Source organism: Convolutriloba macropyga, chromosome 12 (assembly GCF_964194025.1).
Source record: "Convolutriloba macropyga chromosome 12, txConMacr16.3, whole genome shotgun sequence".
Lineage (NCBI taxonomy): Eukaryota > Metazoa > Xenacoelomorpha > Acoela > Convolutidae > Convolutriloba > Convolutriloba macropyga.
Genome location: NC_134479.1, coordinates 14,267,256 through 14,292,933, shown reverse-complemented (window position 1 = coordinate 14,292,933; position 25,678 = coordinate 14,267,256). Strand labels below are relative to the sequence as shown.

Below are 25,678 nucleotides of genomic sequence, written 5' to 3'. Positions count from 1 at the left end.
CTGTCATAGTACAAAACCATGCTTAGACAAAACGTTTTTCTTTGAACCACTTTATAAGTTTATGCAGAGGTTAAAGGATAACTAGGAACAGATTATTATGATAATAAATGACAAAATTAATTTTGTCAATTTTTTAGTGTCCATTACTGCTGACATTTCTTGTTTTGCTTTTTGATCTATTTCGGATTCTGAAGCAAACATCACTGCAATTCTTGAATACCTGAAAAATTTAATTAGAAATTGTTATATAAGGATAAACATTGTCATGTAAAAGATATACAGAAAACATTTTCAACATGAAATCCTGAAAATTTTTTTATAGTACTTAAATTTTTAATGAAACTGATTTTCCATTTCACAGATTTTCCATTTCTCAGCAAACTCGAACAATAATTGGTGCAACAACATGCGTTGAGTTGCACACAGTCTGACTGAAACAATTTTTTATGAAAAAGGTGAGGAAATTGGTCCTTATTCACTGCTCAATTTTTTTTAAAAGGCGTGCTCGTTTTTTGTTAATTTATGGAGAGTGATAGTTTTATTTTTTTTCGATATACCGGGATACCGAAATCCAAACTATGCATAGCGCTCAACTAAATGTTTCACTCGTATATCTGACCGTGCCAAATTATCAAGTATGACTCTAATGACGTGAAGAAAGTAGCTGCTACTGTTTTAGAAAAAAGATTTTCCCTGTTATTAAAAATTTTGAAAAAGTTAGATTATTGGCACCCAGACCATACGCATGAGTGGTTTTTACATGGTAGCAGTCATTGGTTGCGATATAACAGTATCAATAAGAGAAATTTCTATGTACAACAGTTTCCACCAGATTTTGAACCTAAGTTGATTATACTAACAACGCAGAATTTATCTTTCTTCCTTTTCAGCCATTTTTTGACCTTGTATCCATTTTGTTTGTACCATAAGTAGTAAACTGGAGCGTTGATTACAATTATTACCATAGTTATAACTAGGCAGCCACCTGTTCCAGGCAACGCCCAAGATGTGTCGTCCGAATGTCTGTCATTATCTGTTTTTGAGAATATAGAGGTCTTTTCATCACTTTCTATATTCATTTTCAACTTTGAATCCCCATTATTAAGTTTTGAGTTTCACCAGACATGGAGTCTTAGGTTTCAAATTGGCTAAAAGTTGAATATCCTCAGTCAATGTTCTTAACAAAATTTTCGAGACTTTCACATTTTTATTTCTTTCAAAATTCCTAGAAATGCGTAATTTTTTTCAAATCCCTCAGAACGTATTTTACTTTCGGAGAGGAAAATCGATAACAGCAATTTTCGCTATTTGAGCGATTGCTTTAAATAAAACAGATATATCAAATTTTGTAGAATTACTAGAGATTTTTTTAAATGTCAAGTGGTCAGTTCAACAAAACAGATAATGCCCTGGAACGTTTTCTCCTTGTCGGCATATCGGGGCAACTGCACTGTGCTAAACCACCTCCAGACACGACACAGTCACATTCGGGTCTCTCACAGCCGAGGTATCGACAGTCCAGGAGCTGCAAATCGAATACCTTGATGGGAATCCTGAAAATTTTAGAGAATAGTTACCCGGCACATGAAACGAAAAGGATTAACGTCGGACGCTTTGGCTGGCTCTGCTAGCCGCTAGCTTGAATTCGCAGTTTTCAATTAGCAAAAAGGTTTTTTTGGATTATGTTTTTCACAAACTACGTGGTGGGGAATAGTGATGGAGAGAAGTTGAAGTACATAATTTCATCAATCCAGGCAAGCCGCCTAGCAATCTGTAGTTATAGTTGGAGTACTCACTCATCATACTTCTGATATTCATCAACCCGCTCTGGTCTGCATTTGTACAGACCAACGTCATCAAATTCCACCTTCTTGACCGTAAGAATGCCATCGTCGTCAAGTTTGTAACGGAAGTCATCGGTTCCTATTGAGATCCACTGGCCATCGGGATTTGTGAAGAGAGACCGAACTGCGACACTATTGGAATCATCACTACTTGATTCGGTTCCTACACGAGCTTCTAATTTATGCTTTTAATTTCTTGGGGGAAAATGGAAACAAGAGAGGAATCGAGATATTTCGTCGTATTTCTGGAACTTTTTTCACTTAAAATTTAATCAACTCTTGCGCAATAAAATTTGGGTACTTTGGGAGATTTTTTAAACTGTGCGGAAAGGTCAGAAGATCTTATGAGACACTAAATAGAAATCTTGAGACCTCACAAAAGCTTATAAGAGATTTTTCACTAAAAGCTGCTTTTTCACTAAGATTTAAAATCCTGGCTTTTTCTTTTACCTTTTTCTCCTAATTTTACTTTTCAAAATTTCCTTTAAATCCCTTTCCTCCTTAGCGATAGCTTTGTAACTTGCTTAAGATTTAAAATCCTGACTTTTCTTCTTAATCCCGACTTTTCTTTTACTTTTCTTCCAGTTTTATTCTCATCTTCAAAAGTCTTAAGCTCAAAAGTCTTTACTTTTTGCTCAGTTTTATCCCTCATCTTCAAAGTCTTATTAGAAAATTTTTCGAGAAGTCAGAGCCTCTTTGAGGCTGAGTTTTAAAATGAGCCAAATTGAAAGGCTTTTATCTGAAGCCAGAATGACGGCAGAAGAATCAACTCAAGACGAAAGCGATTTTACTGAAGTAAGGACTAAAAGAAAACGCTTCAGAAAAGTGCCAACTCCCATCGACAACGTAAGACCAATGATTGTTTCAATTGACCCAAGACCATCACAAATTCAGTTTGCAAAAGCAATCAGGTCGAAGTTTCCAGCCGTCAAGATCAAGCAAATAAGAGAACTGAGGAACAATACCGACTTCTTTATTCAGCCAGAGGACCTCACTTCAAGAGAATGCTTGATGCTGTCACTAAATCTAAATCAGGCCTTTCCAAATGCCAAAGTGAACGCCAGGAATACACTTCCCAAGCTTAAAACTAAACCAAGTTTCGTCATTGTAAATGTTCACCACAGCATTACTGAAGATGAGGTAAAGGAAGAACTTTTAAATAACAACGCAATGAACGTCACCAAAGTTTCACGAATAACAAGTCGAGCAACGGGCCAGCCAACAAAATTAATACGCGTGATCACGGAATCCAACAATCAAGTCAACGCAGCTCAAAAACATGGCGTCAAAATAGGTTGGCAGCTATACCGATGTGAAGCAAGCCGCGAACCACCACATGTTATGCAATGTTTCAAATGCCAGAAATTTGGCCACTCAGCAAGGGATTGCACTAATGCAATTCGATGTCTTCGCTGCTCGGAAGATCATAGTGTAAAAGAATGCAATGTTGCAAAAGAAAATGCCAAATGCTCAAACTGTGGTGGTGCTCATGCTACAGTTTATCGAGGCTGTCCAGCATATCAGCATAAGTTAGCAGAGGCCACAAAAAAGATAAATGAGAACAAATTCTGAGCCGTAACTAATAAACAGAGCTCTCAAGCAAAGACTGACCTAACGCCATCGACTGAAAAAATTGCTGTTCTAGTAGCTGAAGTCCTGAGCAAGATACGAACAGTTCTTAACACTATGTCCTACAGTGACATAATAAATATTGTCTCTAACAGCGCCTCACGTATCTTCAATGAAAAAATTGATGGCCAGAGAATACATGACAGCATAAAAAGCGCAAATACAACTCCTGTTATTTCAATTCAAACAAACAATTTACCAAACAGCCAAAACTTTTCGCAAAATGGATAAGCTCAAGATTTTGCAATGGAACTGTCGCGGACTAAACAACAAAATAAGTGATCTGATTTTGTTTTCAACAGAAGAAGAAATAGATGTAATTTGTGTAAATGAAGTTAAGAACTGGAAAAAAACAACCTCCCTCAACAACTACATTGTTGCATCGGAAACCTTCAACAACGGTCATCATGGCTCTGCTATCTTAGTGAAGAACAGCATTGTTATCAAAAGAATAGAACCAGTAGAAAAAGAAACTGATAGCAATGGAAAAACACTAGAAATACCTAAAAATTGCCTTAAGTTGCCCTCTTTCGATAATTTTTGGATAATAACTGCTTACAATTCCCCTGGAAAGCTACTCTCGACCGATAAAATATTTTCAGGAAAGTTGAAAAATGTCTTCATATGTGGCGACTTCAATGCTCCCCACCATGAACTAAACTGCTCCTACGATTCTGAAAATGGGGAAAAACTCCTATATATTATTGACGAGGGCACTTTTAAACTGCTGAACAACGGTTATCACACCTATCAGTCGTTTGATGGAAAATGCAAAAATATGTTAGATCTGCACTTCTGCGATAATTCACTTTTTGCGCATTTTAACAACTTTCAAGTATCAGAAGATTTAGGCAGCGATCACAAAGTTACAATTACGACCCTGAACCTGAGAAAAGGTGAAGTTTTTCAACTAAAATCAAAAATCGACTACAGAAAGTTTAGAGAACATGCAAGAAAATTACACAGATCATCAAATCTCTGGCCTGTGAAGTATCCAAAAAAGAATGAATTAAATAAATTTAGAACCAGTTTAATTGAGTTAATACACAAATCTCTGGAAGACTCCTGCATTAAAAAGAAAGAGCTCCCCTACAGTGTTGAGACGCAAAAACTGATTAAAATGAGGAGAAAAAGGCGAAGAGAGCTCAAAATAGCAGTTGGCGATCACTATACCTCTTTAAGAACGGAGATAAATTACCTACAGAAAGAAATTAAACGATCAATGATGCGATCAGAAGACAGAAAAAGAGCAAAGGTCTTGGAAAGTGCATGTGATAAGGGTAGCAAAGGCTTCTGGAAAGCAATAAAAGAACTAACTAATAAAAACGAGCCCAAACAAAAAACAGCAGAATACCCAAAATTATTCTATAAAGATTGTGTGGTGGTCACCGACAAGGAGAAAAGTGAAATGTTTAAACAGCTGCTAAAGGACACAATGAAAAATCACGAAACGGACTCATCAATAATTTCTGAACACTGCGACAATATTGAAAATGAAACAGAAGCAAAAATAAATACAAATGAACATGCTGAACAACTGGGCATTGTGGTTACCACAAAAGAATTTGATGAAATCTTGAAAGAGACGAGAAAAACATGCCCTGGGCCGGACAAAATCTGCTACAAAATCCTTGAAGAATTACCCAAGAATGTTAAAACCCTTGCTTGTCTCCTCATATCTAGCTCCATAAACAACTCCTTTGTTCCATTTAACTGGAAAGAATCCCAGATAAAAATGATACCAAAGCAAAACAAAGACCGATCAAAGGCTGAAAACTACCGACCCATTAGCCTTACAAACTGCATAGCCAAAATATGTGAAACTGTTGTAGAAAATATTGTTATGGAATATTGTGAAAGCCAAAATATATTCGGCGAGACTCAGAGTGCTTACAGGAAACACCGCTGCACAACAGACAACCTCATTAAACTCACTCAGCACGTCAGTGAAGCCTTTCAGTGGTCCGAAATGGTTGGTTTCGTTTGCTTGGATGTCGAAAAAGCGTTCGATGCTTTATGGCGCCTAGGACTCGTGCACAAATTAAACTCGATAGGGCTAAAGTATTCGGTCATAAGATGGATAAATTCATTCTTGTCGCAAAGGAATGTCTTTGTGAAGATAAACTCCACTGTCAGTGATAGATTCAGCCCGACAGCTGGAGTACCTCAAGGGAGCGTAATTGCTCCCATTCTCTTTCTCATTTACGTCAGTGGTTTGCCGCAAATAAAAGCCCAGATCTCACAGTTCGCTGACGACTTTGCCCTCTACTATAGGTCACGATCCCCGAAATTAATCGAAAAACATCTCCAATCATCACTGAATAGTCTAATTAATTGGTGCGACTCATTGAAAATCAAAATTAACCCAAATAAAACTCATTACCTGATCTTTAAAAACCCCTCAAAGAAAGAATCTTCTCTAGAGCTCAACATTAAAGGAATTACCATTCAGAAGACACAATCGATAAAATTCTTGGGTATCATTCTTACTCCAAACCTCAAATGGAATGAACATTGCAAAGATTTAATACGAAGAGCGAACAGCAGGCTATTTCAACTCTGGAAGCTTAGTAACCTAAACGTTAACGAAGAAAGCCTAATTTTGGTTTACAAATCTTGGATCAGACCACTCTTTCTGTACTCAAATGCTTGCTGGCTGGATCAATCGCATGCCCTTATCAATAAAATACAAAACGTTCAAAACCGAGCCCTACGAATTTGCCTTCGAAAACCATGATGGTATCAGACTCAAAACCTCCACGAAGAGGCAAACATGAAGCCAGTCAGAGAAATGCAGATTGAACTGGCCAACAGGTATATTCAAAGGGCATTCCAGAGCAACATACTGTCTGTATCAGAGCTGATATATAAGAAACGACAGTGCCCGCTCAACTCTTGCAAAAGCACTCTTGATCATCTAAATTACTAAATATCACGGCCGCATACGCAATAGACTAGTGGCTAAGATGACTGCTCAGAATAGTGACCGACTAAACAAAAGGAGGATCAATCCCAGTTTAATCTGGGAAATTCAATATAAAAGATCTTCATCTTTCAAACAACAGAAATGGGATCAATGACTAAAGAAAAACAAAAACTAAGAGAGGAAAGCTAAGGAAACAGGGGAAAAATACAACAATAAACAGGAAAACAAATCTACAGATAGTGCAAATGAAAAACTGGCAGTCGGATAACCAAAAGTAGCTGTCGAGTGGCACAGTTGCGAAGAGCACAAAAAAAGGATTAATGATGTAAACACTACTACGGTTCGAGTCCAACTCCAGCAACTTTACATTTATTTTATTGAGGCGTTTCCTCCATCCAATAAACTGCATCAAAATTTTAACGTCTTGAAAAACAGGAAAGTGGCTCAGTTAACAACAGCGCGTGGATTATCAACAAAAGAATGAACATTTCTTTTCTCCGACCCGGGTTCGAATCCAGCTCAGTTGCCTCCAACTTTCCTTATTATAATTAATTTTTTTACCGCTATATTAACAATATGAAAAACAACAGAACCATCAGACGTGTTAAATGTATTCGGCCAGCCGCTCGCTTAGTCAATTCGGGGCCAAATACAACTCAGTCTTTGCCATTCTCTCTGACCATCTCATTCAATTGTCTTCATCTGTTTGGCCAGCCGCTCGCCTAGTCAATTCAGGGCTGAACAGATCACAGCTGTCATCAATATCTCTATGCTTAGCTACTGACCAACACTTACGCCTTCTTTCGAAGCCTCTCATTTCTACTTTATTGAAAACTATTTTACTTTTTCACTCAACACTCCACTGATTTAAAAGGAAAACGTCTTTGAGATTAAACAAAAACATTAACTCTTGTGCTGCGCGTGGTTTGGTTTCAGTGGTTTTATGGTTTAGGTTAGCGTAGCACTTTTATTGATCAATTTCTTAATTCTGTCACTTTTATGTTAATGCGTTTTTCCAGTCAGAAACAACGCTTTTGTTTATTCTGTTTCTCCCTCTCTTCATTAATCATAATCGTTCTTTTTTTTCCTCCTCAATCTTTTCTTTCTCGACAACGAAGCAGGACTATTTGAAATCAGGGACACCAATCTAAGCCCTATCTATAATTGAATCGAGCAGACAGCAACATATTTGAATGAAAGCTGATTTTTTTTTAACATCATACATGACAATTAGCGCGGACCGCTAAAAAAAACAGCACAACTGGGAGCTTCGGTTCGAAACCGTTCAAGTCAGTTTGTCGATCTCCGTTTTAAACTTGCAACGACTTAAACATTGAAAGAACAAAGCTTTGAAACGAAAATCTTGCAGAAAAATAAGTCAACTTAGTGCAGTGAACTATCACCTCGAAGAAACAGAACATCAAGAAGCGTGGGTTCGAATCCCACCCACGCCCATCGAGCATTTAAAGCTTTCCCATTCAATTTTATTTTATTTTTTTTGTTGTAATTTATCATACTTACCTGAAGAAACTATCACACTCATTTTAAACAATTTCCACGAGGCTAGCCAAGAAAACGATCCAATAGCGTTTGTATACGTCAAGTTCAGCCAGCAGAAGTCCTCCATGGTACTTGAAATGGCTGAGTGCATCCGAGGCAGAGGAAGTCTTCTACTACAGTTATATAGAACTTTAAATCTTAATCGGAACTTCTCAAACTCAATTTTTTAAACTAAAACTTCTCTTACTGTGTATATAACTGTGTATATAGCTTCTTTCACCTCTGGTTGTACATAAATTGTATTATATTGGAGACCTCACAAAAGCTTATACTACAATCTGAATGATTTGAAACATTAGTTAGTTTTCCTTCAAGATTTCTTTGATTATATTTGTGCAAAAACAAATTAGTGATTTGTTTGTAGCGTATTTAGCTTCTGATCCAGAAAAAATCTAAAAATTTTGAATTCATTAGCATAGCACTCCAGTGCAAAAAAAAATTGTTGAAATATACCCCCGGAGGTTGGTGGCAGAGCAAATCAGCGCTGAATCATTCTAAAGACATTCTGTTTTTTAGGATGACAAGTACTATGTTCATGTCACTATTTACGCTGGCCAGTCTGATTTTTGAGTAAAATTTATTTCATGAAAAGTAATATGCTCAGCTTAACTCCCGCCAACAAGGTTTGCTTTATATGCGATTCGAACTTCCGCGTGGGTACTTGTTACAATTAATTTGCGTAGCAAGTCGCAACCACTAGGCTGAATGGGCTTTGTAGTAATTGCCTAAAAACCAGCTTAAATATAAATAGTGTGTATACTACTATAATAATTACTAGTTATAAAATACAAAAGTATTAAATTATTCTGCTCAGACTTAATTTTGGGTATTAATAATTTTCAGACTATACAGGATAAGTTTAGCCTGGGCGAACTCTATGACCTCAATATAATCATAATGAAGAAAAATTGCACATAAAGAAACTTAAAATATTCTGGAGATGAAATGTTTCAGAACTGAATTTAGTTGTTACTCTTGAAATGTGCTGGTTCAGCACTGAATTGCTCTGCGACTCAAGTCCGGGCCACAATGACCTAACGAATTTGCTAACGAATTTGGTTTGTTTCATTAAAAAAAACTCAATCAGACTAGAAATTTGTACAAGAAACTGCAAACAGAACACCAAAAGGACCCAATTATTTGTTACAAAACGGCTCAAATTATGTCTACAGATTATGGTCTCAGAGCAGAGGAATTGTTGGGACCAGGTGAAATTTTAGAGGAAAATAAAGTTGACGCTTTTTGGGTTCAATCAACTGTTAAAATATCTTTGGCACAAATTCGTTTTTACCTGAAATCTTTTCAAAATCTTTTTGAAACATTTAATGAGAGTTGGTAGAAGTTAAAAACAGGATTTCGGAATTCAACATTTCTTCGGATCAATCGCTGAATTCTAAAATGCTGCTGGTAGTTGTTCTTGTAGGCCCCTGTTTGACTCCTTGTAATTTTTGTCTGACAACTTTTCATACATGTTTGAATCTGTATAGTAGAGTTAACAAAAATAAAATAATCAGTTTGTTAAAATTAAATGCTTAAAAATGTAAATAAAAAAAATGTTGTTTTCATAAAATAGAACAACCCGAAGGTTTCGGTTCATTGGAGCTCTTTTTCAATGAATCTGTTTGCTCATTCTATCTAGAAAATAATAGTGTAAGTTATAAAAATAGCTCTAAAATGCAAATGGGCTAATTCAAGTGATTTTATAAAAATCATGTTTTCACAAATATTTGATGACGAACCAAGTAAAAGGATCTGATCGATGAAGCCATTGCATTGATAACTTTATTCAGTTGACTTCAGTTTGTTTTCTAAATATCAAAAAGTAGACCACGAAAAAGTGCTTTTTTGTTGGCTGCAAGCATTCCCCTGAAAAGGACTTTTTGAATATAAGCCTAATTTTCAAATGGGTAAATCGTTAGCTAAATTTTTCACTTAACTTCTTTTGTTTCCTATACTGGTCCGCGTTGGCTAAAAAGTCCTCAGCAAATTACTGTACCTGTGCTTCATTTTTTGCAAAGCACAGAATTGTTTTGTCATCTCCGAATTGTTAAACATGACAATTGTTTGATATGGTTTCACTGTCAAATTGATGACGTAAAGAAATAACAAAAATGACCCTAGGACTCTTCGTTGAAGAACTCCATATTTTAGTAGTACAACCCGCTTTACTTTTCTAAACGTTGTCTTATATCAAAACAAAAAGATTCAAAGAAGTTCCCGCGTTCTCCACAAAACCACCGTACTTACTATGTATTATTTATAAAACAGTTGACAAAAATATTCATTGTAAAATAAGCAAATTATTTTATCGAGACAAAGTTTTTGTTTCCTAAAACGGAATTGATTTTTGTTAATTAGGTTATCAACTTTCAGGAGTTAATTTCACCGTGTTGGATTTAATTTCCGTAATAATAGTCGTTTAAAGAATTCAGCAACAGTTGGAGTGACTGAGATGGATTGATACTTCTGTGGATTATATGTTTTTTTTATAAACAGGTTTTAATTTGGTGTTTTTCAAAAATTCATGAAATAGGAACCGCTTGACGGCAAAATGTAAGAGATTTTCAATGGACAATTTACAATATTTTAGAGTCCATGCATTTATAACATAACAGACTAACGTCGGGCAAATTGCTCTCAAACGAACGGCGAGCAGTTGGCTTCGTCTAGCTAACCACGGTTTAGTCAAGCTAGCTTTAGCTTGAATGAAAAGGGGCGTCAGATGGGCGCAGTGGGAGGGAAGTACATGGGGGGGGGGGGGGGAAGTGGCAGCGGGAACTTTAGCTGCATGCGGCCTTTACTGCCTGAACGAAGTGCAGGCGTGGGGATTGGGGACGGGATGATGGGGATTGGGGACGGGATGACAAAACGATTAATATAATTGGTACAAACTTCGTTTGAGAGCAATTGATTTCCTAGAAAGTGCTAGTTAACTCTTTTAAAAAGAAAACAATTCTACTAAAATTCAGCGGTGATGAGAGTATTGGATGATGACATCACGTGACCTAACAGCAGTTGAAATGCAGCATCAAGAAAAGAAGTAAAGAGAAAGGAAGAGTTTGAGAGAAATAAAACGTGAACGAGAAAGAGAAGGAAAAAAATCCCACTCGACACTGAGAAAAAAGAGCTGGGAATTTTTTCCATGATGAGATGTGACTCTGCAAATTTTTGTTTTACTAGTCATGTTAATAATTAAATCAATAAAAAACTGAAAAGTGCAAAACTTAAAAGAAGTTTAAAAATTTCGCAATGAAAAAGTTTTCGAAACCATTTTTTTGTCTCTAGAGTTCTATCATGTAACCGATCTGCAAAACTTAAAAATGTTTTGTTGGCCAGTAATGGTTGTCAAACTCAGAATAGGACAGAAATATTCGGAAATTTAAAAATAATTGTAAACTTTAACAAAATTTTGCTAAAAATCGTGATATTGAAATCTTCAGAAAAATTTCATTTTCTTAAGAGACTATCCAGTATCCTGATTTTAAGCCTTAAATAGTTTCACTGGCTCATAAGAGTCCATAAATTTGGAACACAACAATTTTCCGAAAACTTGAAAAAAATAAACTTTATTGCTAAAAACATATTGCTTAACTCTAAAAAATGCAGCAGCTTACTATCAAACCTGGAGAAGGTCCCTGAGCTCCTGGTGCCAAAAAAAATTCTAAATTAAAATTGCATAAATTTGTGATATTAATATCTTGAAAAACATTCCATTGCATCTAAAAATTATGCAGTAACCCATTATTAAACACTAGAAGAGGTTCCGTGGCCCTTGAGGCCGGATAAACCTAAATGTGACAAAAAAATCTTGAAAAATTTAAATAGCAAGTTTTATAAAAAAACATGTTAAAATTTGTGATATTAAAAAAATGGAAATTAATTCATGAACAATGAAATTTTTCCAGTAACTTATCAAACCCTAACGGAGATTTTCTGAACCATGAGGCTGAAAAAACCTGACTTATGACAATAAATGTAAAAAAATGAAAATAATTAGCAAATTTTTTCAATAAACTCGTGATGCTAAAATCTTGAAAAACGTTCCATTACATCCATAAACTATACATCAAAATATTGTTAAACCCTAGAAAAGGTTCTTTGGCTCTTTAGGCGTGAGAAATCTAAAAAAGACAAAAATTTTCGAAAAACGTGAAAAAAGTGCCAGTTTTATGAAAAAATTGCTAAAATTTGTCAAACTAAAATTTGAAAACTATTTCAAGGCCAATGAAAATTTTTTATTAACTTATGGTCAAACCTTTAAGGAGGTTTTTTGGCCCTGGGTCTGGAAAAACTTGAATACTGACAATAAATGTCAAAAGAACTGAAAAATATTGGAAGTCTTTTAAAAAAAATGCCAAAATTCGTGATATTAAAATTTTGAAAACTATTCTATTACCATTCAAAACTGTGCAGTAACCCATTGTGAAACCGTAGAGAAGGTTCCCTGACACTTAGGGCCAAAAAAATTTAAGAAAATGACTAACAATTTCATAAAGCTTGAAAACTGTTTTTGTTTGGATTACCCAAACATATAGCTCTTATAATGGTCATAAAAAGTACTTAGGTCCCTGAAAAATACCTTCAAAAAATCGATAAAAATGGAAAAGAAACACGCAAAATTGCAACATTTTGATCTCAAAAACTCCTAAAATGACCTTTCAACCTTAAACTACGGTTTTCCCAGCAGCTTCAGCGCACTAAGCACTTGAAGGACAACTAAAAGCAGCTAAGGGCCTCTGATGAAACTTAATGCCCGCTGGACGTTACCTGTTTATCCCGTTTTTAGGAATGAAAAGTCAAATTGTTCAGACGAACAATTGGTCAAGCGAAAAATTGCATGAAAAAAGACCAACTGTACTAATATAAATGCTACAAACGTCGTTTGAGAGCAATTAATAAATATGTCTGGTTGGTTTTTTCAGGTACATTATCAATAACATCATACTGTTCGTTTCTGGTCACACGTCGAAAATTGATTTCTCTACTTTGAAAACTAAAACGAGGTGAATTATGAGTAACTTTTTAACATTTACACAGACCAATTATGACAAAACAGTGGTTAACCAAATTGGCAAAAAAAATTTTCTGATTCCCGTTGCTTTCCTTTAATTTTTTCCCTTGCCTTTAAACAAATTTTTAGAAATTCCACAGCAGTTTTGAACTTGAGAGGTCCTACAAAAGCTGTTCAATAAAATCATCAGAACTTCTTTTCAGTTCCCTATTTACATATGTATATAATACTCTTTCAATGTTGAAACGCTTGCAATCTGGATTTTTCCCAGATCATTTGAGACCCAGTGTTGTTCGTTTATCGTGCAATGTATTTCTTTTGTCGAATTTTTGTTTTGGTTTGTGTTAATATTTTAAATTAGTTTTAAGAGCGCATGTAAGCTCAAAATCCGTTCATTTATTTCAAAGGATCAACGAAAAATTTGTGTCTCAATTGTTTTTATACATTGTTGACCAATTCTGTAGTGTAACATCCCGATTAGATTTCAGTGAGGATTAATTCCTTTCGTTTGGCAACAAAAACTTTTTTCTTTTTATATGTTTTAAAAGATGATTGGTTCATAACTATCAACTATTAACTCGCAACTACCAAAACTAGGATGCTGATTCGAATATTTGGTTCTCCGAAAAAAACTGCGGTCAATTAACGAATACTTTATCGTTTGTGCTTGTTGCAAGTTTTTTTTTGTTTTCAACACTCACCCACTGTTCGGTTTGAAAATGTCGAATGATTGTTTCCTTTTCTTACTAATTCCCGATTTCGAATAAAAATTTTCAATTTCAACCACCAAGTCGTCGAAAAAAATGTGATTATTCAATGAGAACACTTTGATTGATTGTAATCGAACATTTTCTCGCTTTTAGTTTAATTTGTGCCCAAATGCCTATACCTAATTTACTTTGTACGTTACTTAAGGATGTTTTTATTAATGTATAAAGCGATGAATGTGGCATAAAAACAATTAGCAGCATTTTCTTTTTCTCCTGTTTTCTTCAAACTAGCCGACTCTTTGTCATCGGTGAGCTTATCAGGTCTTATATTTATTAATAATGGCTTTTTGAAAATGATTTTCATATCAAACTGGTATTAAAAAGGAAACTACAGAAAGTAACTTGCACTCTTAACCCAATTGATTTTATTTATGGGAACATTTACTATGTAAGATTATAAAACTTGCAAGCTGCCTGTATACGGATGCAACTCCTCAACAGAGCTATAAGTTTGTAGTTCTAGATCTAATACGATAAAAGGTTGTCTGATAAGAACTAACAAGACAGAAAAATTTTGTGAGATAATTTTTGGCTCACAAATAATCAAACGTTTGCCGCCACCAAAATGGCTAATAGTTGCATAATCCAGTATCACAACATAATTTCAGACCATCTGATCTTTGATGACAAGATTTCTTCCAGAAGATTTCTTTGCATGCACATTTCGGATGTATGTCTATTTTTCGTGCAAAAGTTTTGAGAACAATTACCGGATTAAGATATTGCCCTTCGTAATTTAAAGATGTTCAAAAGAAGTTTCAATTTCTATAATAATCAACGCAACCAGAGTCTTTGAATAAATCTAAGCGAGAAAATATTAGCTAATCAGAATCGAGTTTTTCTAAGCATTTAAATAAGATTATTTTACGTTCTAATATACGTAGAACGTTCCCAAAAACTCGTATAACAAATTTTAAGTAAATAATACCATAAAATGTAGCAAATAAGGTAGTTTTCGGCTTCATATTTTCAGGTTGTTTAGATGATCGTTGATCGATTATGAGCCATTTTTGACGCCACTAACATCAGACAAAAACCAGCAAAAAGAACATCGTAAAAGTCTTGCCATTTAAATTCTCACTTGAAGCTATGATGGCTACGAATATTAATACCTTGCTTTGTGCGTCAATGCTAATACATTTGCCTGGTTGAACGTTGCTATATAAAGCAAAAAAGGATTGAACTGAACATATTCGGAAGAATGTTTTTGCACTTTTAATAGTGGTCCCATTCCCAATCTGCAGTTGAAGAGGAGACTACAGCTCATGTTAAATGCTAAAACGTTAAATGAGATCTCAATGTTAAATCAGATTATCAGTGATGTCATGATAGCTTTCAATAACAGTGAGAAGCAGGCAGTGGCGGCCTTGAGTAGTTTAACCATGGTCAAGTACAAAGGGGGTCTATCTACTTTCTGTAAACCACAATCGATATTTGACCTTCCAAATAAACGGGAGAAACTACCACCCTTGACTGATAAAGAGACGAAAGAGATTGTATCTCGTTGGCACGTTGGCTAAGAAGGTTACTTCAGCAGGTCTAACTTGGAAGAAATTGTTAAAAACACAGCTGCGATTCGAATGGAACTAAGAGAAGAACTCTTATCAACACCCCACAGGGGAAGATGCCTGGTGTTTCGACGTGTCAGACCGGCTAAATTGCAGATTTTGGAACAAAAAAGATTGGAATTCAGTGCTTCTCGGAATGATCAGACAGGTATTTTTACTAAACAAAGATCTAGGAAACAGTGTGGACACCTGATTTGCTGATGTGCACCAGTGTCAAGGCAGCAACAAACCTGACAGAAGTTATTATCCTAAAGACAAACTGATCTCACAGGAACCACAAGAATACTGTAAGACAGAACTATAAGTTTTGCGTGATGTTTATGAATGTTATTCAGTTTAGCCGGCAACTCTAGAAAACCCAATCCCTCACATTTGATATTTTTGGGGTAGCAATATGAAACAATTGCTGTGAAAAATATTTGTTACCGGTCACCACTAACCCCCCACAGGCAAATTTTTTGGGTAAAAAAAGCATCGATTCCAAAAAACATTTTGGCAAATTAAAAAAACGGTCTAAACAGGTTGTATAGCAAAAGTAAAAACCGAAAATGGAATAAGGCAAACTTGTGCAGTTTTGAAAAATTTTGGCAATTCGATTATACCTTAGAAATCAAAACCAAATATTGAAAAACCGTACTATCAGCCTTATAACCGTCCAGTTTACTGGATTACCGTTCTGTAATCATGAATTCGAGAAAAAATTGACCAAAGTTAGGAAATTCTTTTGAACTTTTTTTTCGTCGCTCGATTCATTATTGTACCTTTCGTGTAATTTTCGTCTTCTTAATTCTCAAAACTCCGTGTTCCGTTTATTTTTCGAAAAGTTGCTCTCCCAAAATTTTGTTTTTCATTTTCGTATCCAATCGTTCCAATTTTTTTGCGTTCATCGTCGTAATTGTCCTCTTTATTTGTTCCTTCCTATGTAGTATGTTGTCATACGTGATGAAGTATTTTTCTGTTTTTGTTGCAGTATGCTGATTATGTTACTATACTGGTCAGCTAATTTGGTCTTGTCGCTTTCTAGGGTGTGACTTAGTTGATTCGCGTATTACGGCAGGAGTGTCTCTTGACTTTCTCAATTTTACTAATATACTAGCTCCGCTGTTGTAGTATATTGATTTTTTTTCTGCTGAATGTTTGCCTGTAACTGTATGCTTGTTAGTTTGTTTGGTCTTTTGCCTTCTGGGGTGTGACTTAAGTTTGTTCTGGAGTTACAACCAGATTGTTTTTTGACTTTTCCTGTTGTCATAGTCTGCAAGTTTATTTTTGTAGTTTGTTTCACTTTGCTGTAGTTTGTTTAATATTGTTTGTATGCTGATTGGCTGTTTATGTTGGGGTTTCGCTAGAATAAGACTTATGTTTATCCTGCAGTTACGGCTAGTCAATTTGTTGCTCTTTTCATCCATTTAAAATACTACTGAGTTGCTGTAAATTAGTTTGTTATTGGTATATTAAGCACCCTGATGACTTGTGCTAGTTTGTCTTGCAGTAGCATTTATCCTCCTTCCTAAGGTTTGACTTAAGTTTGTTCCAGAATTACGGCTAGTTTGTTTGGTTGAGATTGTCGCTGCGGTCTGTTACCATAGTACTTCCCCACTTTTCCGCTCTTTGCGTGCTCGTTTCTCGCCCGTTCGTTCCAGTCTTCCCGTTTCGTTGCGGGCTACTCGCTCAACATTTTAGTTCAGTCCGCCCGTTTTCCCGACCCGTTGTGCTCCCGTTGCCCAATATTTCTTTTCCGTCCGCTTCATTTACCATTTTGCCGTGCGTCGCAATCCTTCCACCCGGCCCTCATTCGCCAGTGGCCTGTCTTCCTTTTAGTCTCACGTTGCCTTAAAGCATGTTAGACGCTGTTTCACTTTTGTTACTTACTTTCGCCGAGTAATTCGTTACTTGGTAATTTTCTCCCTGGACTTCGAAGTCCTGATTATCAAGTCTCGTCATTGGGGTTTGGAATAACCCACACTCCACTTGTTCGTTTGCAAGTTACTCTCCTTGCATTAGGAAATTAGTCATTTCAAGATCATGGACGAACAGCAAGAGAAATTGAAAAAGCTCTATAATGCAAAATCTAATCTAGAATCCGAGTTAAGTACCATCCATAAAGACATCACTGATGCCATAGATTGGCAAGACAAGAGGGTTTAAGTTAAACGATTGGTTTCTAAGTTGAAAGATGTTTTCGGTAAACTGGTGCAGAAGAACGAAGAACTATTTGCCTTGGCCAGTAAAACCGAGAACCCCGATTCAATTTATCCTGTCCTTAAGCAATGGTTGGATAAAGCAACTAAGAACAGTGATAAATTCTTGCTCGCGGCAAGAAGTTATATTGACGCAGTTGCTGACCAAAACACCGTATGTGAGAGCGTTATTCCTCAAGGGCAGTCTAAGAAAAGTTCACGACGAACAACGTCATCAATGTCTAGCCAGCGTGAACATGACTTTGTCATGGCCAACCTAAAACAAGAAGAAGCTGAGAAACCAGAACAAACAGCCAGTGCCTCATTTAACAGAAACACTAAATTGCCCTGAAAAAAGGAGCTTGAAAAACAATTGGAGCAGATGGCACTTCAAGAATTGGAAGAAGACCACCGACAGCGTGTGGCCGTAGCTAAATTAGATGGGGCCGAATTAATGGACAATCGTTAATTGTTTAGTTACCACTCAAGTGAACTATAGTTTTTTAATGTAGGGGATCAGATAGAACCAGAGACTTGTTCAGGAGTGGGTAAATTTGGTTCCACCGGGTAATCAATTGAATGCTGCAAGTGAGTTAAACTATCCTGGTCCTGGTTCAGCAACCGTTGTCCGTACCGTTCAAGATACTTCCCCTAGTAATCCTCCGGAAATTTCAAGTACTATTGTTGGTAACTTAAATTATCTTGAATGCTATCTCAGTGCACACGGCCAGGAGTTGCAATTTCTGTTGCTCAGCCGGAAACATTGTATAGGGAATACCTCCAGGTCCGGTTTTAACTGCAGCAAGCTCTCATTGATCGAAGAGTCAATCAGACACAAAGTCCATTAGGCAGTAGTGTGCCGAACCCAGCGAACCAAGCATAAGCCGACATAGAAAATGTCGTACTGCCACGACTTCAGCTACCTATGCAACACCCTCGGTCACCGACACCTGCTATGGCATCATCAAAATCCAACATTTTCTCACCTGATTTTTCGACAAAATCACAGTCAAATCGAACATTGGATCAACTTACTGTAAACTTGAGACCGAAATATGCTAGTATGCCTGGTGAGTTGCATCTGCCCTACCCTCCTTTTGCACAACAACAGAATTTACCTCACAGTAACATTCAACATGAAGCACAACTCGCAGTACCAATCCCATGCATAACCTGCCTCTACCTACGAAACCACCCTTTCCAGCCACCCTTTCTCTTGCCTCAACAACGAGATAATCTTCAACCTTCATCCTCTATCCTAGCGAGCACAGCAACATACCTACCCGTGCCCAATAATGCACCGCAAAATAGTGTCTTTTCGCCCCATACCCGTCTCGTACGTTTTCCACCGCACCGAAACGGCCCGTTAACTGTAACTTCGGTGAAAACGTGTGGCATTTTACTCAAAATAACCCCCCGAAAGTAAAGCAGCCAATAAATAATGCAGCCGTTTTCAACAACTTGCAACCGACCCTACCCAATAACACTACTAACCCTGCCATCAGTCATCCAATTCCGCAATCGTTTGCCCTACAAAACGTTATTAGCAACCACGCAGCAGCCTGTAGCATACCCGTTAACCCCTTCAGTACAAGTACTATCATAGCGGCGCCACCTTTTGTCACGCCCGTTATACATCCATCGCTTGGGCATACCGCTCTAATACCATTGCGCTGGGTTGAAATCCTGCATCGCACGCCTCCTGCGCCAGCAGCCGAAAAAGCAAGCCTGATCAAGGCATTAGCTGACGCCACAACTAGCAAGAGGAATGACCCGGTAACCGAATGGAAGTTGAAGTTGTCCCAATACGATGGGGATCCCCTACAGTGGCACGAATGGTATGGTCAATTTAAAAGCGCAATCAACTCTCACTCTCTAACTAATGACGTAAGATTGACATACCTTAAGTAAAACTAAAACAAATATAGCTGAATTCGCCTACTGCGTCTCAATGTACAAAGACGCAATGAGGACCGTAAAACATTAATTTGGCCAACTGCAGGCGGTCGGAAATGCGCATTTGGACAAACTTAGCAGCTTTCCACCATTGAAGATGCACAATAACGATAACATCTTTAACTAATCAGGGTGCATTTCAAATCTTAGTCGGCGTCTTTAAATCCTTCTTATACAATTCGAATTCAAAGAGTGCTGCGCTTCTCAACACAGCCTACAAAAACCTCCACCCAATATGAAGGAGTCATGGTCACTTTTCACCGTCAAGAAGCTTTGGTGAAACGTGCTCTTTTGGATTGCAAGGACTGGTTAAAGGAGAAGGCCGAAGCGCACGATTTAATGAAGAATGCTGCAATTAAAACCAAGACTGAGGATGCCATCAACCCAGTAACCAACACAAAAGTTGCATCATAGACATTTGCTGTAAATAGGCCTCAAAAGAGTTTCCAAAAACCGCAACAGAGCGCTCCGTCACCATCTATCCCAAGCTGCATCGTATGCGAGGGCAGTCATCGGCTGTGGGAGTGTCGTGTGTTTGAGGAAAAGATTCCAACACAGCGAGCCAAGGTCATGGCTGAAGCAAAGCTCTGTTTTTCTTGTCTGCGTGATAAAAACATAATTAGTCAAAACCCAAGTCTCTTTAAATGTAGGAAAGATGGCTGCAACAACTCCCATAACACCTTACTTCACGGAGTTGAAAAGGTCTTTTTCCAGCTAATTCCTCAAATAACACAATCAGTACTTCGAAGTCGAAGGCAGGTAATAGTAGAACAAATACTGGTCAACAGCAACCAAAGAAAACGACCTTTTTGTCTTCTATCACTGATGTCAAAGGACTCCATCAGGTGACGTAACTGAAATTTACTAATTCTTCTGGTACTAGCTCTACAGCATTGGTTTTATGCGATACTGCTCGCAGTAATTCTTGAGTGTCCGATAGTCTCGCAGCTAGACTCGGTTTGCAAGGTATCGCTTTAAAACATATGGTCAAGGGTACAAACGGAAGAACTCATCGACACAAGAGTGGTTCAATTGACAATGACACCTCATAAAAATCGAGACTTCAAGGCATTCATTGTACGCCCCTATGTGAGGGAAACATTAATCGTAGATTCCAACATCATTGACGTTAAGCCTATGCAAGAAACTTACCCACATCTGGCCGTCCTATATCCAGTAAGATATAGCTATGGAGACATGGAAATAGTAATTGGACAGGATGTCTACCATGCCATCTGCCCATTAGAGTACTTTTCAGCAGACGAAAAGCGCTCACTGTTTGGTGTCCGCATGCCCATAGTTTGGGATCTAAGTGGCCCACTCCCGTCACGTTCAAGTTTAGTCTCGAAATGTTTCAAAGACAATATTGAACAGGAATATGAACTGGCTTGTCATCTTAGGTCATGGTATGATATGGGATTGTACGGTGCGTGCAAGCAGGTTGACCCACGATCCGCAGCAGATGCTCGCGCTTATAAAATATTTGAAACAACGACATTTCATAATGGCAAAAGGTACGATGTCGGTATGTTGTTGGCTGATGACAATATCCAACTCCCGAATAATTACTTTTCGTCACTGATGCAACCTAAATCTCTCGAGAAGCGGCTCTCCAGAGACATAACATTAAAAGAAAATTACGCGAAAACTATTGAAGAAGATCTTCAAAAGGATTACGTAAAGACAGTTCCTGACGCTCACATGTTCGAGCAGCGGTCGGATAAAGAGTGATACCTATTACATCATCCCGTAATGAACCGGAACTAACCAGGTAAAGTGCGTAGGTTACCATTTGGAGCAGCAAAGTTCCAAAGTACTTTTTTGACGAAATCTTTGCTCACTGGCCCAGACTTGCTCCAAAACTTACTCCATGAACTACTCAGGTTTTTGTTCAACATTTTTTGCCTTGTCCGCAGATATTGGTGGTATGTTCCTCCAGGTTGGTGTCGCAGACCGTGACCAGCCATCACTACGTCTTTTTGGCGGGAGGCCCCACAACAAATGTTGTTTTGTATCAATACACGCGCCATATTTTTGGGACTAAGGACTTAACCACTTGTTCTAGCTATTCATTGCAACGCACGGCCCAAGACAAAATAGGTCAGTACCCGGAAGCAACTACAGCCGTCCTAGAAAACTTCCACATGACGATAACCTAGATTCGATGGTGTCCCGTGAGAGGGCACTCAATAGACCAAAGGAGTTGGTGCAAATTCTCCATCTATGTGGGTTCAAACTTACTAAGTTTGTAAGCAATGTACCAAATCTGTCTGATCAAAGTGACGGGTCACCGCAGTCCACCGAATCAAAAAGAATCGTTTCATCTAAGAAAGAATCTTTGCGTGTGCTCAGGTTGAAATGGGATTACAACAATGAAACTCTAATTGTGAGTCGAGATACCTCCAATACCGTAATAAAGTCTTAAACACAACGCTTGGTTCTGAGCCTGGTGTCTAAGGTAATTGATCCCATTGGTCTAGTGGCACCATTTACCGTTGGTGCTCGATTGTTTCCAAAGGACATCTGGCGTGTCCGCGGGCAGCATTGGGATGAAGAGCTATCGAAAGACAGTAGAAGAGTTCCTCGAATGGAGTGAAGTACTACCCAAACTTTCAGAAATTACTATACCAAGGAACTACTTTTCGGGATACTTTGAACAACTGGAAGTTTTCAGTGCCGTTGCATTTTTCCGAGCTCGAGTAACAACTTCGAGTAGGCCCCAAACTGAGCTTGCGTTTGATCTGGGTAAAACTCGTGTAGCACCTATGAAAGTATTGACAGTTCCAAAGCTGTAATTACTTGCTACTGACCGCTCGATTGAAACATGATATCTTTGAGCTCTCACAATTAAAGTCAACACGACTTTCAAATGGACCGACAGCAATACTGTCTTGCAATGGCTTAACTATACAGTCAAGCATCCAATATTTATTGCAAACCGTGTTTGCGTGATCTAAGAAAACACGAGCGTTGACGTATGGAACCACATTGCCTCAAGTGCTAACCCGGCAGACGCCGGTACCCAAAGTATGTCCGCTGAAAATTTGCAATAAATTAGCTGGGTGAGGGGCCCAGATTTCTTAAGAACCAAGCAATTCCCGTTCGAACCAAGCGCTAAAGTGGTTAAAAACATCACACTTGGTATACTAGCCAAAAAAAACTGAAGACACTAACACATCATTAGCCGCATCCGCATCTAAGTCATTTAGCGAACCGCCCCCGCAACTAATCCCCTTCGATAAGTTAAGTTCTTATCAAGAATTGCTACGAATAACAGCGTATATACTCCGGCTGTTAATCTCACATGCATGCTACCGCAATATCGATGGTAGTATAATAGATCCCACTGAGCTTGCCGAAGCCTAGCGTCATCTTCAGTATTTCGTTCAAGGAGAACCACTTGTTTCCGAAAAAAAGATTCCTGGAAAACGTCCGTTAAACGGAGTAGCCGTATTGCCCTGTTTTCCCCCTTCGTCGGACCAAATGGTCTAATCCGTTTGGCTGGCCGCATCAAACGGTCGGTCGAATTCGAAGTTGTTCATGACGTAAAACATCCTATCATTCTTGTCGCACGCCATATGATTGTAAAATTGTTTCTACGGCATGCCCACGCAAAAAAAACGCCATCAAGGCGTTGACTATCTGCAAGCAAATGTACAGGAACGTTATATCATTATTAATTTACGATCCTCATTGCTCTCGATTAAGTCCAACTGCGTCTTGTGCGGAAGGTTCCGCGCTACCACTATTCAACCCATCCTTGCTGGCCTACTAGTAGAAAGACTCGCCTACCAGTCTCCTCCCTTCACGAACACAGAGGTCGACTACTTTGGCCAAATTTACCTTACTATGCGTAGGAATACCGAAAAGAGGTGGAGTTTCCTCTCCACGTGCTTAACTATTCGCGCCGTTAGTGTTCGATTTATTCCGTCCATGGACGCCAGTTTGTGCGAAATGAGAATGGAGCGATATGTGTCCCGGTATGGGGTACACTTGCTACTATTTGGTTAGGCAGTGGTACCAATTTCATTGGCTCTGAAAAACAACTAAGCGAGAATGTCGAGAACGAGAAAACTACCAATATCGCAGCGGAATTTGCTCATAAAGACCTTAAGTAAAGGTGGCATCTGGAGTGGCTAGAATTTAGTTTCAAGCAAATATTTTGTACCATCCTCAGTACTCGTGGCCTCACTGACAAATTGTTGAACACTACTTTTTGTCTCCTGAAAAACGCACTAAACGCACGTCTGTTAACGCCGTAAGCGACGATTCGTCCGACCGTGGCGCAATAACTCCTAATCGTCTTCTACTCGGAAACAAAGCAACAGCAATTGCGTCAGTTGTTGGCGTCGACGATTTCGATCATCGTAAACGGTACGCCTGCGCACAGTCGTACGCTAACGCTATTTGGTCACGTTGGATTAAAGAGTACGGACCGGCTCTGAACCGCCGTTATGAGTGGTACACGCCTGCCGAACAACACCTAAAGACTGGTGACATAGTTCGCGTAGTTGAGGAGACCAACCCTAGGGGTTACTACCCTACTGCTCGGATCACCGAGCTCCGTGACGGTTCAGACAGCGTCGCACGCTCCGCTGTATTGCGCACGTCCTCCGGATTGCTCGTTCGTAAATTTGGTACTCATTGTCCCAACATCCTCTTCTGGCCCGGAGGATGTTACCAAGTAAATAAATCGAGGCGGGAGATTATTAGCCAATCAGAATTGAGTATTTCTAAGTATTTAAATAAGAATATAATATGTTCTAATATACGTGGAAAGTTCCAATAAATTTCGTATAACCTAATTTTCAGTGATTAAAACCATAATAGGGTAGTTTTCGGCTTAATATTTTTAGGTTGCTTAGATGATCGTTGATCGATTATGAACCGATTTTGACGTCAATAACATCAGACAAAAACCAGTACAATGAACATAGTAAAAACATTGCCGTCTAAACTCTCACTTGTTACTATGATCGTTACCAATGTTAATACGTTGCTTTGTGCGTTAATGCTAATACAATTGCCTGTTTGAACGTTGCTATATAAAGCAAAAAAGGATTGAATTGGAAATATTCGGATGAGTGTTTTTGCACCTTAATATATCGCTCATCGGATCTTACTCAATGAAATTCTAGTAAGAGGAATTGTTTTCTTACATGTTGTCGTTTTCATTTCTGAGATAAAAATTCGTCCGTGTTTTTTTTATCGTACATGATCCTATCAGATGTTAACCAACAGAAATTTTGTAATCACTACGGAATAATTTTATCACGTTAAATCTGAGGGCAGGCGCACAGATAAATATGTATCTACTTACGGGTTAGTACAGAGTTCTAGTTAATTTTCTTAAACTTTTTTAAATCGCAGTGCACTATTTTTGGGCAAATTAAAAAATGCTTGCTGTTTTATAAGCTCTCGTAAAATATCATGAGATTAATTTAAGTTTGACTGCGCAATTTTTATAGTCGTATTCATTTTCTTCACAATTTTAAAGTCCAAGGCAAAAAAATCTTTGAGCAAAAGCATTTGTCAGTATTACGAGCTTTCGACTTTACTGCATATTGGAATTTCAGCTCCTAGTTTAACTACCTGTGCATTTGAGGTTGACAGTTCCTCCTAATGGTGAGTATACTCTCTCTGTGACTAAGTGCAATTTGTGTACTTGATCTTTTGTCCTCTGATTATTTTTGGGACGTCGTTTTGGCTCATTCTCTGATTCTCTGAAGTCTTCGTCGCTGTCATCAACTAAATCAGTTAAGCTTATTAGAATCGTTCAAATTTCTTTTTCGTGTTCGAATGAGTTGAAGTCATTATTATGCTTTGTCGAAAAAGTAATTTGTGTATTAGGGTAAAGTTTGACAAAATAGTATTCTATTAAAGTTCAGATTATCATCTTGTATGCTTGAAAAGACAATCTCTTATGATTCGTCCATACAAGCTGGCCAAATACATGTGGCGGTTAGTAAAACATCTGAACAGCAATCAGAAATGGTCTTCATTTTAAGAGTTCAGATGATATCATATTTGGTTAGTTCTTATGGTGAGCAAGATTGACGGAGGCTGGGGGGGGTCTTGGGGAATAGGGAAGTGTGTTCCCGTACACTTACTAATTACTTGATCTTTGACAGCATATTTCCACCCAGTTGAACTATCGACAAACGTTAACACAGAATTTCTGCAGTCTATCCCAACCAGCAAATGAAAACAAACTGTTGCTGCAAGAGTAAAGCCCAT

The 25,678-nt window shown here is 37.9% G+C and overlaps 1 protein-coding gene across 1 annotated transcript; it reads right to left on the bottom strand.

Moving 5' to 3' along the window:
* Nucleotides 1-126: 126 nt before the first annotated feature.
* On the bottom strand, nucleotides 127-25,678 carry LOC142350393 (uncharacterized). Its single transcript, XM_075402240.1, has 6 exons — nucleotides 25,552-25,678; nucleotides 25,034-25,189; nucleotides 1,797-2,007; nucleotides 1,413-1,553; nucleotides 861-1,026; nucleotides 127-220 (listed from the first exon to the last, which is right to left on the bottom strand). The coding sequence occupies exons 1-6, from the start codon at nucleotides 25,676-25,678 to the stop codon at nucleotides 134-136; spliced, it is 888 nt and encodes a 295-aa protein (XP_075258355.1). The 3' UTR covers nucleotides 127-133.